The 17556-nt window shown below is 41.3% G+C and overlaps 1 protein-coding gene across 1 annotated transcript; it reads left to right on the top strand.

Moving 5' to 3' along the window:
* The first annotated feature begins 9974 nt into the window (after window positions 1-9974).
* Window positions 9975-12203, top strand: LOC149304757 (phospholipase A2 inhibitor LNF2-like). Its single transcript, XM_089479113.1, has 3 exons — window positions 9975-10053; window positions 10981-11097; window positions 12013-12203. The coding sequence occupies exons 1-3, from the start codon at window positions 10005-10007 to the stop codon at window positions 12201-12203; spliced, it is 357 nt and encodes a 118-aa protein (XP_089335239.1). The 5' UTR covers window positions 9975-10004.
* Window positions 12204-17556: the final 5353 nt, after the last annotated feature.

The following is a 17556-nucleotide window of genomic DNA, read 5'->3' on the forward strand; positions in this document are numbered from 1 at the left end:
TAAAGAATCTTGACCCAATAAAGGTATCACTGTTGAGCCCAACTTATAGTCAAGTATTTACAATATTTCATCCTTACTATCTGCATGCACTGACTGCAACGTTCATTTTCTTTCAGAAACAGGCGTGCTTCTGCTCAGACCGATTTTGGAGCTGATCACATGAGGACCGAAAGCAGGATTTCAGATGGATAGTATCACCTTCCTCTGTGTCTTACTGCATGATATCATGGTTCTTCAGTTCTCTTCCTGCAGGAGATGGATGTAAAAATTAATCATTTGCCAAATGGATTTTTCCAGCTAGAAACAAAGACTTACCTTTACAATTGTCTCTAGCAGGAAGAGAAGCGAGAAACTACAATGTCATGAAATAAAGCTGTAGAAAGGCACTACTCTCCAGCTGAAATTTTGCTTTCTTTCCTTGGTGTTTTAGCGAGTTTTAATGAGAAATTTAAAGACACTGAAGCTTTTTTGGGAGATTTAGGAATCAGCACGTTGGACAGGAATCGACATGTTGGACTGTTCTTTTAAAAATCAAAACCCAGATTAATTTACCATTCCACTGATGTGGAAAAAGGAAGATCACATTGCAGATGGATAGACTCAATCCAGGGTTTGCTAGATCAGAGCAGGGCTGTCAGTAACTGGTCCCCTTGGAGGTCTAGCATTCATCTAATCATAATAAGTCGACACTGATATGACATCAAACAACAACAAAAGACAGATTTTCACTGGACGTTGCTCTCAGTTTAATATTGCATTGAACCAGTGGTCCTGTAACCTTTTACCTTGGGATCCCCTTTACATCTACATGCAGACATCACCTTCCTCCCCCTGCTCAATGTAGTACATGAATAACAATATATTTCTTTGTTTAGTGTTTTTACTTTTGTTCAGACATTCATATATATATATATATATATATATATATATATATATATATATCCATATTTTGACATTTTATAAGGAGATAGCTTTCTTCCTCCTTCAGCCAGATGCTCTAAGCTCTCTCCTTGCTTTTCTCTTCCCTAACAGGACTGAAAAAGTTTGGGAAGCGGAGGAGAAGGGATCAGGGCCTCCAAGTCTTCCTCCTCCACTGACCACAAACCACTGCATTAAACCATTAGAGCATTTACTTATGGTGGACATCCTACTTCAAGACTTTGTAGGACATTCCCATCAGGTATTGAATGTACTGTCTGGAGACAGTCATCATTGTCTTGTGATATATATATATATATATATATATATATATATATATATATAATCACCAGCATTTATGTGCCATAATATGGAGCTTTATCCAAGTTCCTTGTTTACTCACACACTTCTAGCAAGTGTACTTTGGCTACTCATTCACTATTACTCTACCTAAAGATATATGATTTTATCTTGTGAGTTCCAAATAATCCTTTCTCTGCTTCCTCCTTAGAGGTCCATTGTTATATATGTTTACAGCCCAGCGATCTCTCTATGGGAGGTTTTCACGCTGAACAGAATCTGAAATAGAATGGAACTGAGATAGCAACTGTGACACAACGGGCGGCACAATCAATAGTGTGCCTAGCAACCACAAGAACAAGAGCACTGATGATTGTGTGAGTGAGAAAACATACAACTCTTCCACTGTCTGGCTTGAAATATTGAAATATTTCCATTGAAATATTCTGAATCTATTTTGAAGGATCGTAAAGTCACAACATACCTTTGCATCCAACGATGAAATGGGGGCAGAAATTACTAATCTAAGCTAAATCTAAAATTCTGCACCAAGGAACCCAAATTGTGTGGCATTCATCAGACAAATCCATACGCTTGATGCTTATGCATTCAACTGTGAAAAACAAATATAGCTCCTTCTTCCCTTTTCCTTTGTGGTACTATCATCCCTTCTTATCCGATATGGAATAGAGTCTTTGAATGTCAGAAAACACACTGGTTCAAGTGAATGGATCCTAGTTGTTTCCAGAATTCCATATCTATAGGTTTTCTGTAAGGACTATCTTGACATTTTTGCCACACATCCTAGACATAAGCCTTGTGTAGTCAACAGTTTGCTTTCACCAGAACCAACCGGAAGGTTATTGAAAGCCCACATATAGGATGGGAATGCAGTGTTTCCTGCCAATCTGTTGTGAATGTTAAGCAGCACAGTGCCTCACACCATGAAACTGGCATATCACTATTAAGAGAGTAGCCACTGAAAGCTTTATCTTCCTGCCATTTGTCAAATCCCCTTTAAAGACATCATATTGGAGGACCACCACCCAGTCTCATAACTGCAAGTACATTTCTATATGTTTCGAATTCTGTGTCTTTATAAGTGTATACCATGTTCAAAAGCTCTGCTGCTTTAAAATAAGTTTTAAGGTTATCTCTATGTTGGCGTCTTCTTCACAAAATCGGGCAATTCAAGGCTAAGATGGATGCTTCAACTAAGCTGCCCCATGATCAGGAATGAAGGCTATGGTCTTCTAGGCCATATCAAAAATAATGCTTACATACAATATACCCTCATTTGACCTCCATTGACCAGATGGGGAGGATGAAGAATCTTGGACCAGCAAGGTTGCCCTGGTCCTCTGTTTCTTTATTAAACTTTTAAGACCTATAGTACTGCTAGAGGATGACAGTAAGTATATGATGGCTATATGCAAGAGGAAATTTCAGAATGTATACTTTGTTAGCCAAGCTATCCCTGCTGATATCTCCTCTTCTATATAGCAAGTTAGTGTATAGAAGCCCTGGCCATCCTAACCATAAATAAGTAGCTAAAGTCCAGAGTGGAATACAGTCCGTTGCAAATAAAATGGGGGTGGAGGGCAACATTCGTTCATAGTTCTGATACCAGAGAACCCCACCAGCAGCAAAAGGAGTTGGGCATCTTTGCTCATCTTGGAGGCATGGCTAACTGTCCCGAAATGACACCATTATTGTAGTGAAACTCGTTCCCTCAAAAAGCGAAGGCAGAATTTTAAGGTATCTACTCCGTTCCAAGGTAGGCATGTCTTCAGGGCTGAATCCACCATAAAGCAAGTACTGCTGGAAGAGTGAGTGCCAGGAAGACAGATGTCCATTAGCCTGGTGACATGTCTTCTAACCCCTAAATTACTTTGCTATTCTATGTCACTAAGTTTAAAGTGTGATAGCAAATCTGGTCAGCTTTTGTCTAATGAATAGTTAGAGAGTACCAACTTGTCCTTTGCTTCAGGCAGCACAATGCCTTGGCTTTGTGGTTCTTTAGGTCAGAATTGGTACCTAGAACTCATCCTATCACTTCCAATGGGCAGTCACTGCAAGCAAGAGAGTGTCATAGGCAGCAAATCAATCTTCTCCAACCCCAGAAGGACACCTGATTTTCTGGATAGAACTGCTGCTGGACACAGAGGATTACTTCATGTTTATTCTTAACATGTGTTTGCAGATATCTTCAGCTCAGAGAATTTGCTTCATCAGAGAGATCTATTCCACAGTGTGCACATCTTTCGAAATGCAGACTCTGCTGAGACTTTTCTTCTTCTCTATTCTTCTCTCTACAGGTAAATTACAGTGAAGTTGCTCCATTAGGGTCATTAGGATTGTTTGCCTTAAGCAAGTATAGAACTGGAAGGAATCAAAAATCATCTTAGACTTAGGGTGCATCTTGTTGGAAGATTTTTGCATTCTCTTTTCCCCTCTTTAGATAGATAGGGATTTCCTGCATGCAAACTACTCTCTCTCTCTCTCTCTCTCTCATTCAAACTAACTGTGTGATTTAGGTCACTCTCCCTTTATAACTAACAGACATTCTCTCTCAAAGATTTTCTCCTGAGCTGTTTGGTTTTCATTCTTCCTCCTCTCTCAACTTTCCTTGGAAAGATGGCGAGATAAAGATTTCTTTTTACCTGAACTATTACTAGCTAGATTAGGATATAGCTTTTATGTATATATAGTTCAAAGCCATTAGTAAACTTTTGTTTGAACTTCAAGCTACTTGTGTTGTTTTTGAGTAAGTCTCAGTTCTTAGGGAAGCAATGGCCCATTCCGGAAGGACATAAAGTACGCGCTCTGCGCATATTAGGGTTAGGAAGGGGCGTCACTTCCTGACGCCCCTAACCCTAGTACTCACGGAGCGCGCACAAAATGGTGGTGCCCATTCCACACGGGGCCGCCATGTTGATGTTGCGGACACATAGCGTCCGGACGTCGCACGGCGGAAGTGATGCCACGAGTGCACGACTAGCGCCTCGTGGCGACACTTCTTGGGCGCAAAAAGAAGCGCCATTTTGGTGCTTCTTTTCGGCTGCACTCGTGAATCGTGCGGTTTGGCCACTGCGGTTCCCGGACGCAGCAACCTGCGCTGCTGGCAGATCACTGCTTTTAGGCAGTCTGTAATGCGCCATAGTTAGACAAGAACACATTTGTGCTACTCTGCTGTTTTAAAGCTGTTTCAAAGCTAGACCCTAACAGGCTTGGCTTTGACATTTTTGATATAGTATTTAAATATTTTAGTTTCCTTACCAAAAGCTGAGGCCTTGAGGAACTTAAATTACCCTACACATCTACACAGGAAAAAATAATAATGCAGTTTGACATCACTTTAAGAGTTGTAGCCCCAGCCTATGGAAACCTTGGATTTGTGGTTTTACAAGGTCTTTAGCCTTCTCTACCAAAAGAGTGCTGGTGCTTCACAAAACTACAGATCCCAAGATTCTGTAGGATGGAGCCATGGGAGTTGAAGTGGTGTCAAATTGCATCATTTCCACAGTACAGATGAGTTCATGTGGAATTTGTCCCCTTCTGGACAACGATCTTTACAAATATTTCTTTTCTTTCTTCCAGGTAATTCCATGGTTTGCGAAATGTGCTTTACTCATAGCGAAAACTGTCATGGCATGAATATGACCTGTAGTAGAAGAGAAAATGCCTGTGGCCATATCTGGCTTCAGTTCACAGAAGGTGGGTGACTGAGAAAGATTACAATCTGGGTTGAGCTGGTCCAGCATAGTGGAGATGCTCTATATTTAGTGTATATAAACCTTTTTCTACTTTTCTTCTACTGAATAGCACACTATAGTTTGCTTTAATTGCAAGATCATTACAGCCTCATGTAACCAACATTCATATCCCTGCTACCAAGGTCCTGAACTAACATTTCAGGGGCAAGAGCCAGGACTCTCTTCATAAAACTGGTGGGAAGTCAATTCTGCTCCTACTCAAGTAGCAAGAAGGGGGCAGGATTAGAAAATCATAGAATCATATAGAAGAGACCACAAGGGTCATCCAGACATACCCCCTTCCATGCAGGAACTCTCAATCAAAGCATACCCGACAGATGGCCATCCAGCCTCTTTTTAAAGACCTCTAAGGATGGAGACTCGACTACATCCAAGGGAGTTTGTTCCACTGTCGGACAGCCCTTACTGTCAGGAAGTTCCTCATAATGTTGAGGTGGAATCTCTTTTCCTGCAGTTTGCATCCATTGCTCCAGGTCCTATTCTCTGGAGCAGCAGAAAACAAGCTTGCTCCCTCATCAATATGATATCCCTTCAAACACTTAAACAGGGCTATCATATCACCTCTTAACCTTCTCTTCTCCAGGCTGAACATCCCCAGCTCCCTGAGTCATTCCTCATAGGACATGGTTTCCAGACCCTTCACCATTTTAGTCGTCCTCCTTTGGACACGCTCCAGTTTCTCAATGCCCTTTTTTTAATTGTGGTGCCCAGAACTAGACACAGTATTCCAGGTGGGGCCTGACCAAAGCAGAATAGAGTGGCACTATTACTTCCCTTGATCTAGATACTATAATTCTATTGATGCAGCCTAAAATCGCATTGGCCTTTTTAGCTGCTGCATCACACTGTTGTCTCATGTTCAATTTGTGGTCTACTTGGACTCCCAGATCCCTCTCACATGTAGTCTCCCTAAACCAGGTGTCCCCCATCCTATATCTATGCATTTAATTTTTCTGCTTTAAGTGCAGTACCTTACATTTTTCTGTGTTGAATATCATTTTGTTAGCTTGGGCCCAGCTTTCCAGTTTATTCAGGTCATTTTGAATTTTGATCCTGTCCTCTGTGGTGTCATCTGCAAATTTGTGGAGCTGCTGTATTTCCTGCCTCATAATCCCATTGGTGTAGATGCTCAACAACAAGCTGTGTTCTGAAATACTTATGAATGTCTCTGCAGTGAGGGAGGAATCATGGATTTAGGGTCAGTTGCATCAACGCTTGCCACTCAGTCACTCACTCATCTCCTCTCACACACACCACAGTGAATCTACATAGTATTGCTATCTACACTGCTGCGGGAGGGGACACACAGCCTCCAGGTTTCACATTTGATTGAAAAGGGGCACACAAGCGTACCCAGAATAACAAGGGGACACTGTTGGCTTCATTCTGCTGAGTCTGCTGTGACTCGGACCATTCTGAGTGATGTCTTAGCTGCTTTGGGGTCAATAGGGTATGTCAAAAATGGATTGGTTGAAATTTTGTTTTGATCCTAACAGCTGCGATCTGGGGCTCTGATCATGGCTTATCTTTTCCCCCCCTCTTTATCTAGGTGGGGACACTCACAACGCCACTCTAAAAACCTGTATTACAGTGTCTTCCTGCAAACTCATACAAGAACTTGTCAACAAGCCACTAAATAATACCATTGTTAAGTATGTTAAATGTTCGCTGTCACCTCCATCACATGCTTCCATGCTCCTGGCTTTCTTGGGGCTCCTGATGATGAAGATCCTACTGTGATGATCCTCTTCTAATGACTCAGTGCCTAAGGAGTCCCACTGCTCTCTTCTTCACAAACCATGCTGAGGTTGAGCAGCCCCCCAGAAAGTCTTGCTGTTATCTCTTTTTTTAAATAATGCAAAATAAAAATAGATTTCAGAAGAAATTAAATTAAATTGGCTTGAAGGTGGGAGAATGGAGTGAGGAATGGCTATCTTCCACTCATGCAACTGACAAGATTCATAAAGCAATGCGCAAGGACTGCAATGCAACATTTTATTCCATGGAACCTGAACATCCTTGAAGAAAACCTAATAATAAAATGTGACAATAAAACAGGACAATAATGCAAACTTAATAATCGGTGCCAAGCTCTTTCAAGCAGACCTGCAGATGTCACTCAGATCCATCTGGGGAACATAAAACCATAGACTGTCTCATCCCAGCCTCTGTCTAGCTCCAGTCTTCTTCACACACTCCCTTCTGCAGTTTATGTGATTTCCCTTATACTTTCACCATTTTTCATGGATATTATAACCAGTTTGGGGAAGAACTATGTGCCTGACATACCAGTTAGCCCCTCTATCCATTATGAGATTTTGGGAATAAAGGCAACATGAGATACAACATCCAGCTCAGGGACTGGGGTGACAGCCTCATTCTCAGGTGATGGAGCATCCATGCAGCACCTTTCACTCATATGGCATCCCACATTTATGTCATGTTGTTTCCACTATGAGGGATGGGTTTCTGAAGATCATCAGCTAGTAGGCTGGTCATCCGGTCTCTGGACCTGCTCTCATGAAAGCCAAGACTTCTATAGCTATAAAAGTTGTGACCTTTTAAAATCCCACCTGAGGTTCTTTACATGTCTGTTTGCCAAACACCTCCACAGATACTCATCACTGTGCACTGCAAATTGCCTTGTCCATTGCATAGCTCAATATCCAAAGATTGCAGTAAGCAAAGGACCAGGGATAAGATAAATATGTATGTCAATCTTACATGAGAGGATGGATAATTATGGTGCTTTTCTTACTGCTACGGAAGAAAGTGGCCATTCCTCCACTGTATTTTATCTTTATTCAAATCTCCCCAAGTGTTCAAGGGGAATTATCCTGAGAAGAAAAATGTTTGTGTGTGTGTTCAAAACTAAATAAATAATCCCTTTGAATAAAACAAATAACTAAATAATCCCCCTCATATATCCAATTTTCCCACCATCACCCCCTTCCACAAAGAACCAAAGATAATGGTGATCCCATTAATTCCATAGAGTTTGCTTAACCTAGATATACTGAAACACTTGTTATTCATTGGTGGTCTCCCATCCAGGTACTAAGCAATGCTGACCCTCTTAGATTCCAACATCAGACAGGATCTGGTACCTTCAGGTATTTGGGGAAGGAAGAGTATGTCTTTTTCTTTGTCAATGAGGAAGCGAGAACAACCAGCTTCCCTTGTGCAAGTACCAGCCCTCCTGAAAAATCCTGTTTTTCATGCTTCTTTCCCCAGATGTGTCCATGTAGTGGCTGGTGGAGATCACTGAACAACTGAGAGGCTGTGTGCTCTGTGACTATAGTCAGATGCACAAGGATGAAGGCATCCATTGGGACTTCCAGGGGGTCCTCTGGAGGTCCTGGAAGACAATGTCATTGTCACATGGTCACATAGCCTGCTTTTCTGAGTTGCCTCCAATCTTCACAGGCCACTACCTAGCCATGGGGAGACCCTTCCTACAGGAGGAAGCTGGGTCTTGAAGGAGGGGAGACAAACTGTAGTTCTGCCACAGTGGAACCTTATGTCTCTCGATGCAGGATTTCACCTAATGCCCCAAAGTGTCACAGACCACACTGGTAGCGAGGTCAAGTGACTGGATCTTACTTGTCATCCAGTTTCCGTAGCTAGAATCCCATTGAAATCCTTGTTCAACTTGATGAATAGGACTGCCACATAGCAAAGTTATATATCTGTGCTAGTAGCCAACTGGATACTTATTGAATAGCCCTCTTCTGCTGGTCAGCAGGAGATGCTGAGAGGCACAGTGCTTCACTATCTTGAAATTTGCATATGGTCTTTATGACAGTAGCCATTGATATCCTACTGACATTTGCCAAGTCCCCCTTTAATCCTCCTCATTGAGGGACTATCATATAGACAAGCAGCTTTCCAGAGTGGTCTGCTTCCTAAATGCCTAGTACCAAGGGGTTCTCAGAGCCAAATACTAAGGGAAGGCTGACATAGACAATTGTCTGTGATATGAAAGTAGAGATTTCCCCACGTTTTTCATGAAGGAGACAGAGATCCAACGTTCACGGTGTGATATCTCCAGTTTAAAAGATCAGGTATCGAACGAGCCTGCTATTCTCTGCATCCATTTTTATATTAACACTTCTTTGTTTAAATCTTTTGCTGTCAGGCTAATGGAATAAAAGTGATGTTTGCACTCATTTATTTCAATGTCTGGCTCTGTTTCACTGAACACATGTGAAATGTTAGCAGCAAAGCTTCTGGAAGGAGTCAAATTAGCTCAGGGATTGATTAATCTGCAATCATTAAAGCAGCCCAAAATATCTATTCCTAGAAGCCTGAAATTCAGACTTACCAAACCACTGAAATGATGTGGCTCAGTGAAGCAAAGGATTGTTGATATTCAAAGGGGGGAAGGAAGAGAAAACTGTCTGTTCTGTAGACGTGGAGATTTCCCAGGTCACTCTCCCATGTTCCTTGCAAGTGTGCTTTAGGTATCCAAAGAAAAGGGGCCAACAGAGTGACCAAGGAAATTTAAACAGACCATATAGGAAGAGTTCTAGGTGTGGACAATTTCCATTATCTCTACACTGCTAGAAATATGAGGAATGAAATCATTGGGGGTTGAATTCTTATCAGGGGGAGGGCAAAGCCTTTATTCTGGCCCCTTGTAGCTACACTTCTTGTCAGATCTTTTCCTCCTCCAACCAGGAGTTCTGTGTGACTGCAGATGTCTCCATCTCCTCCTCTTCTTCTTTCTCCTCCAGCAGTGCAGAGATTTAAAGGCCATTGCTATTACTAGACAGTATCCATTGGGCTCGTTCCCACTTCCAACTTAAGATGGTGTGAGAGTTTGGGTCATCTCAGTAATGCATCCTAAAAATTAGCCTTTCACCAAAGCAAATTATATCTTCCTTTCTCTCATGCTTGTTCTCCAAATGTGCTTGCAGAGAACTGCACCCCAGAATTACATCCCTGCTTCATCAGAGAAAGAGAGAGAGGCCTTTTGCAGTAGCCCTCACACCGAACACCTCCTTCAGCATGGAGACTCTCATGGGACTTTTCTTCTGGTCTATGCTTCTCACTACTGGTGAGTCCTTGCACACTACACATACCCATAAACATGAGGAAGAGGATATGCCTAAAGAAGGGAAGGAATTGCTAGCGATCAAAGCTCATCTTATACACGATCCGTCTGAGGGACATTGAAAAAGAGTCCTTCATTCATGTGTTTAAGAGTGATCACTGAATGCACTAAGTGTTAGACCACAGCTTCTAGAGGGGTGTCACAGTTACCTGTTCCATCTGAGATGCTCCTTGTCTTCCATGGTTATAAACCAGGCTGATAAAACATGATCCTCTCGGTGCCAATAGCTGTACCTGTTGAATTTGGCCCATGAAGAAGGGTATGGTTTCGCTGGAACTGAATTCAGTTCTTTCTGGAACTGAATTTAGCATTTGTGAATCAACTATTTCATATAATGACTTTGTATTTGGAGAGAAAGGGTTTCTTTCTCTTTTAAAAAATAACTTTAATATAGGAGAAAGCAGTGAACAGATTTACTCCATCCCTAATTCAGGGGCACCTGTGACTTCATTCTTCTAGGTCTGCTCCTGTTCATGTCATTTTAATCTACAATGAGCCCTTGGTACCCACAGGGGTTTGGTTCTAGGACTCCGATGAATACCAGAATCCATGGATGCTCAAGTCCTGCTATATGCAATGACATAGTACAATAAACTGGCAAGATCAAGGTTTGGTTTCAATGTGTGTGCGTGTGTGCGTGCGTGTGCGTGTGCATGTGTGTGTGTGTATTCAAGCCATGGATGTTTAAATCTATGGATGCAGAATCCATGGACATATTAGCTTCATTGCAGCTAATTAGAGAATGCATCTTTTCCCATTAAATCACTGTAAAATTTCTCAATCATTTTATGACTCTCTCTCTCTCTCTCTCTCTCTCTCTCTCTCTCTCTCCTTCTCCTTCCCTCTCTCTCTCTCTCTCTTCCTTCCCAGGTAGTTCACTGAAGTGTGAGGTCTGTAAAGCTGTTGGTAACAATTGTACTGGCAAGATAGTAGAATGCGCTGCAAAGGAGAATGCTTGTGGCACTATGTGGGTTGATGTCAGGAGAGGTAAGTGAGAGGGATCCCAAACTAGTTTGGCTTGGTCCAAAATAGGCTTCATATTCACACAAAGCACATAAAGCTGTTAAGCTCTTTTCTCCTAACAAGCCCAGTATCATCTGATCTAAATGGCCATGGCTCCTTAAGGAATTAAACAACAGCAAAACTGCCAATCCCCACATTCCATAGGATGGGACCATGGAAGGTATAATGGACTAATGCTTCTATAATTCTGTAGTGTGAATAGGCAATTGTGTGAAGTATGGGTTGGTGTCTCTGCAGAGCAGGCAAAGGCACAGTGGCTTCCATTCATTATTTCTCCTTCTTGGTGTGGCTTCACCTATAGCAGTCATAGCCCTGCCATTAGCATCCTCCTTCCCCACCAACTAACTGTGATCACATAGCTGCCTTATGGTGTTAGTAGGACAGCAGGCATTCTATGATCAGTGGACTGGTGTTATGGTTTACTCTTGGTTGAAGAGCAAAAGCAAAAGAGTGCCAGAGGAAATGCCCAAGGAGCCTGGGGAAACTGCAGCTTCATTCTGCTGTGTCTTCTCCAGTTTGGGTCAATTTAATAATAATAATATTGAATGTGAAGTTGAAGGCTTTCATGGCCAGCATCCATAGTTTTTTGTGGGTTTTTTGGGCTGTGTGGCCATGTTCTAGAAGAGTTCATTCCTGACGTTTCGCCAGCGTCTGTGGCTATGGGCATCTTCAGAAGATGCTGGCAAAATGTCAGGAATAAACTCTTCTAGAACATGGCCACATAGCCCGAAAAACCCACAAAACCCCAATAATTTTGAAAATTTGCCTCCTTGAGAATGTAGAGGTAGAAGCAAAAGTAGTGAGCTGAATTGGTTTACATTTCAGTGGCTTTGATCCATAACTCTGCTGATTGAGTATGATTTGTCTCTCCATATCCAGACGAGGACACTGTCAGCACCATCTCAAAGGGCTGCATGTCAAAGAAGATCTGCAAATTCTTGAGAATCACCATAGGAATACCCTACGGGAGGAAAACCCTTAAAAACATTCAGTGCTCCATGGCACCTCCATCAACTGCCTCCCTACCTTTGGCTCTCTCTGGGTTCCTACTGAAGAAGATCCTCCTTTAATAAGCTTCTTCCACTGGCTCAGCACCAAAGAAGTCTTGCTGTTTACTGGAAATCCTCTCTGGACTGAACTGACTCTCTGGATAGACTTGCCATTATCTTTGTTCTCTTTAATTTACACAAATAAATAGCAGATGAAGAAAAAATGCTTTCTGCCTTATTGGGGATTGGAGGGAAGATTGGATAACAAGGACTATACCTCCCCAAATGCAATTCTATGCTATTACAATTACAGAATACAATACAATTCTATTAGCACTGGGGATGATAGCTCTTAGTGTGTCTTGAAATGTCTAGAACAGTTTTGTTTTCACAACCTTGGTTGCCTAGATGACACGGGACTATAACGCACCAAATGTTGACTACATTGGTTGAAGTTTCTAGCAAACCAGGTTTGGGGATGGGCCTAAACAAAATGTATTTTAGCGCTTCTCCAAAATTATAGTTTTCAAGATTATTCAGGGGAAACTATGGCAGTTAACATCTCTCTTTAGCTATTGGTTTCCATTGACAATTGGCCTAGTGGAAAGGAATATAAGGATCCAATATGTGTGTATATATGTGTCTACAAGTCCATTTTTACTATGCATTTCATAAGGTTTTTTTAGGCAAAGAATACTCAGAGGTGCTTTGCCACTTCCTTCCTCTGAAATATAGTCCACATGTTTATTATATGTATAACTTTCTTTCTCAGACCCTCTTATAGTTTCTTTTGTGTTAGTCATCAGAAGCTACCAGATACCACGATTCAGATGTCATATACCATCCAATCGATCAGTTTCGTCATTCATTGTATTTAAAGGAAAACAAAAAATGCATCTTAAGAGGCGTGACATAGATGTAATAAAATATATGGCACTATCTGCCAATTTTCTGTTTGTCAAAGAAACCTGTTCTCTTTTATAATGTTGTTAAAGCAGTCACTCCTTAGAGTAACCTTGCTAGAAAGATATTCCATCTATCAAGCCCTGAGGAACCATCTGGTGAGTCCAGCTCTAACATTTGGGATGTCTAATTATTTTTACTGCGGCACGCATTAATCGCTTAAATCAAAATCATCCATTTGAAATGTTGCATTTAATGATATATTTTAATATGGAGGGATTGCACTCTTTCAGCTCTGTGAGACTTTTGTATGCCTTGTTGCAAAGCATTCTGTGTATCCCATTCCTGCCGCTGGCATTTAGGAATCAAAAATTGCATGTATATTTCCATTCCAGTTTTCAAATATATATATATATATATATATATATATATATATATATATATTTTAAATGGATGTTCTTGCAAAATGCATTTCTAAAATCATATTCCCTTGGAATACATTTTTTTTTCATTCTGCACTTTATAAAAAGCAAAGGATTATTTAGTCTTTTCTTAAAAGTATCACTTTACACTTAACTAATTATTTAACTGAGGGCCCAAACAGACAGGCCAAAATAAAGACGCTTCGCGTCACTTTGGAGATATGCTGATATGAAGTTGGCAAATCCCAACACTACATGTGTTGTGCATCACGTCAGGGACATAGCTACATCATTGTAAAATTATATGTTGTAGTCCTTGTTGCAAGATCTCAGTCTTAATTTTTGCTTTTGGTGAACACATCATCATCATTTCAGGGATTTCCAGCGGCAAGCTACACTCAAGTTATATCTTTGGGCGACGAAAACTGAATAAATCTATTTAAAAAGAAAATCGTATGAGTGATTTTTGCATCCATCCCTCATTAGCCTTATATCTCAACCCCTGCTGAAGGAGATCTTTAAAAAGGAGATCATCCCCTTTTAAAGGAGATGAGGCACAAGGAATCCAGATGCTCATCATTACCAACATTATGGCTGCTGCCACCTTAATTTCTCTGCCTTGTTTTCTTGCAACAGCAGTGTGTAGGGAAGAAAGGGGCACATGTTAATGGATGGCAATTTTATTCAGTAACAATAAGGAACAACCTAATAGTAATATAATGCAGATTTAATGCTTTTAATTTGAATTTTTGTAGATTATTCAAATCAGAAACATTGCTTTATCATAGAGTCTTGGCCTCACTGCAGCAACTCCTTCATCATGCAAGCTCTCCTGGGATTCCTCTTCTTCTCTATGTTGTTCAGTACAGGTAAGAAAGGCTTACTAGTAAAATATGTACATGCCTGCGCATTCATAGGCAGATGTGCACATGCATGCACACATACTGAGAGACTTGATTATGGCTAGCGCAGTTGTTGAACAAGATGAAAGTTAGACTCCCTTGGCATCACTTATGACAGAGAGAACAAGATGCTTCATTCTGGAGAAGATTAGGCCAGGCTTAGCCTTACCGTTAGGCAAGATGAGGCTGCCTCCTCAGGTTGGTATGCCATCATAAACATGCCATAAATGCCAGACTAAACTTATTGCCATTTTGATAGACTTGCAAAATTAGTAGATTAAGGGAATGCTGTTGGTGTAGTATATCTTATCTTATATCTGTTGGTGCAGATGTCAGTAAGACTATTGACAAGGTTCCCTACATATCATATCAAATCTTGTCTCATTCCTCCTTTAGTTACTTGTCTGGAATGTGAGTCTTGCAGTGCCTCTGCCAAGATGTGTACTGGAAATACTGTGACTTGCACGGCTGACCAAAACAACTGTGTAATCACTTTGACCGAAATAATAAAAGGTACGTAAAAGAGATAGTAAACTCTGCATTAGCCCATAGTATATGGAGACATCAGTCTCTTTCCCTACTCAGAGGTGGCTGGTAGGGATGTTCATCTTTACATACAGTGATAAAAACTGTTGTTGGGAGAGAACCCCCCTCCAAGTCTTCTCCATCTCTATGAATGTTCCAAAGTGTGCATTTTTGTGCTAAATTGTGCTTCCTTCAAAGGAAACAGTGTTTTCTCCTTTTTTGTTTTGTGTGTCTCTCTTTCTGTGTGTGTGTGTTGTGAGGCATGCATGTTTTCCACCACACAATAATCCCCACAACACTTCATGATGTTTCAATACCATGCTAAAGTCTGGCAACTTACATATGGCTGCATCAGTACTGCAGACAGTTTGATACCGCTTTGACTACAATGGCACAATGCTATGGAATCCTGGGAACTGTAATTTTGTGAGGCATTAGACCTTCTCGACCAGAGAGGTCTGGGGCCGCCACAAACTACAAACCCCAGGTTTCCATAGTACAGAGCCATGGCAGGCAAAGCGCTGTCAAACTGCATTATTTTGGCAGTGCAGATGCAGCTATGTCATTTGAAAGGCGGGATGTGGACAGACGGATAGACTTCTTTTGGCAGGTCAGTTGCTCCCCTAAGAACTCAATCTCTTCTTCCCTCAGGTGAAGAGAAGCAGGCAACCTATAGTGTAGTAAAGAGCTGTGGTCAAACAAGGGTGTGTAATTATATGATTAAAACTGCTGGAGATGGGTATTGTATTACTACTACAATTACGTGTATTCCTCCTACCACCACCACTACATCTAAGCCTGGATCTGCTGCATCCTCTATATCTACAGCATCGCTCCTCCTTGGCCTCTCAGGGCTCCTACTGATGAAGAGCCTCCTGGAATGAAACACTTGCATCAGCTCACTAAGAAGGAAGGTTCTGGTGTCATTTCTCATGCATGCTTCTCTGGAGTGGCTCATCATCCTTCCTTTGAAAGGGGAGCATTCTCATTCGCTTCTTTCGTGAGTTAAAACCAATAAACAGAAAATAAATTCAGTCTCTGGTTTTTTTTTTTTTTTTTTGTTCTTTGACGAAGAGGAATGGCTGCAGAAATAATCCAGTTTGATACTGCTTTCGCTGCCCTGGCTCAGTGCTAGAGGATCCTGGGAATTGTAGTTTGTTGTGGCACCAAGCTATCTAATAGAGAAGACTAAATGTCTCACAAAACTACAGTCTCCAAAATTCGTTAGCATTGAGCCATGGCAGTTAAAGCAGTTTCAAATTGGATCATTTCTGCAGTGTGTTTCGGACCAAAGACATTCTTTTATTATCAATGTATTTTCGACTCACGGATGATAGCACCACCAGCTCCAATTCCTCTGTCATTCCTGTTCCATCCTTGCATTGTGATTTTGTTTTCTTCCTGCACACAAATTTGGACCTAATTGTTTTTCAGGTGTAGGCAATTTTGTATTCATTTTTCCTGATACACCCATTTTGTTCACACTGTTTCCAGCTGCTGACGCATGCTTTTAGGCATTTTCATTGGTCTCCAAACGTATCACATTTCAAACTGATCCAATAAACACTGCCGGAGTTGCAGCAAAGTAAATATGGCAGATGGCACATTGTCTTCACTCTGTAGCTAAAACTGGACCAGTATGCTGAAGTTTTAAAATAGCATTTCACATTCTTATTGGAAATCAACAAGGAGCGATAACCATTTCTCTGTTTGTTAGAAATGGAAGGCATTTGCAAGCACAGAAAACAACACATTTCCTACAGAGAAAACAACCATTTTTGGTCCAGAAAATGGTGGGAGATTTTCTACAGAAAGTACTTTATTTTTATTTTGTTTTCTACAGACTAAACTCCTATGATATAGTTCCAATCCAATAAGTCAGAGCTGATTGGAGATATTTAACAACAACAGCAACTTCAAGAGCAGTTAGGACCAAGACATGGTGGGAAATTTTGCAGTTCCCTGGCTCTCTCCTCCCTGGATTTCAACCAGAAAGCCTGAGCAAAGCATAATAATAATAATAATAATAATAATAATAATAATAATATCCCACTTTTTAACAAACAATCAAAGCAGCTTATAGCTAAAATCGTAAGTGTCCGCGAGGAGGGTAATAAGAAAGCACAACTAATGCCTTTGGACAATAGCCTTCCTAAGAATGGGACACATTTGTTAAACCCACCAGTCACAGATGCTGGCAAAGATGCCAGTCACAGATGCTGGCGAAACGTCAGGAATGAATTCTTCTAGAACATGGCCACATTGCTGGGAAAAACCCACAAAAACCCACTAGCTTTGACTTTCCTAGCTTTGTCAAGCAAGAGCCAGCATGACACAACTTTAACTCTACTCTTACAGCAACAGGGTTCCTCCCCACACTATCAGTCACTGAACATGACACTCTAATCCCGCTTGCATTGAAAGCTCTATAAATAACCCAAGCATTGCAAAGACCTCAGGAAGCCAAATACTGTTTCTCTCCCTGTGGAGTGTTGAAGGGTCTCCCTCCGGGTGTTTATCACCAGCCTGACATTCAGAAACTGGACCGGTGATGTTCCTTCTTGCAAAGAGATAAAGAGTCACATGAGACATTCCAGCTGCCAAGTCTTCTTCACCGCAGGCTGCCGATAATGTCAGGGGCCACTCTCGAAAAGGCAGCCTTGTAAGAAACTGTCGGCAATT

The sequence above is a fragment of the Sceloporus occidentalis genome, unplaced genomic scaffold (genome assembly GCF_023333645.1).
Source record: "Sceloporus occidentalis isolate IW3139 unplaced genomic scaffold, rSceOcc1.0.p SCAF_13, whole genome shotgun sequence".
In the NCBI taxonomy this organism is placed as follows: Eukaryota; Metazoa; Chordata; class Lepidosauria; order Squamata; family Phrynosomatidae; genus Sceloporus; species Sceloporus occidentalis.

Coding starts and splice junctions, on each gene's coding strand:
- LOC149304757 (XM_089479113.1), top strand. CDS start 10,005: ATGGAGACTCTCATGGGACTTTTCTTCTGGTCTATGCTTCTCACTACT. Junction 10,054..10,980: donor GTCTATGCTTCTCACTACTG/GTGAGTCCTTGC, acceptor CTTCCTTCCCAG/GTAGTTCACTGAAGTGTGAG. Junction 11,098..12,012: donor GTGGGTTGATGTCAGGAGAG/GTAAGTGAGAGG, acceptor CTCCATATCCAG/ACGAGGACACTGTCAGCACC.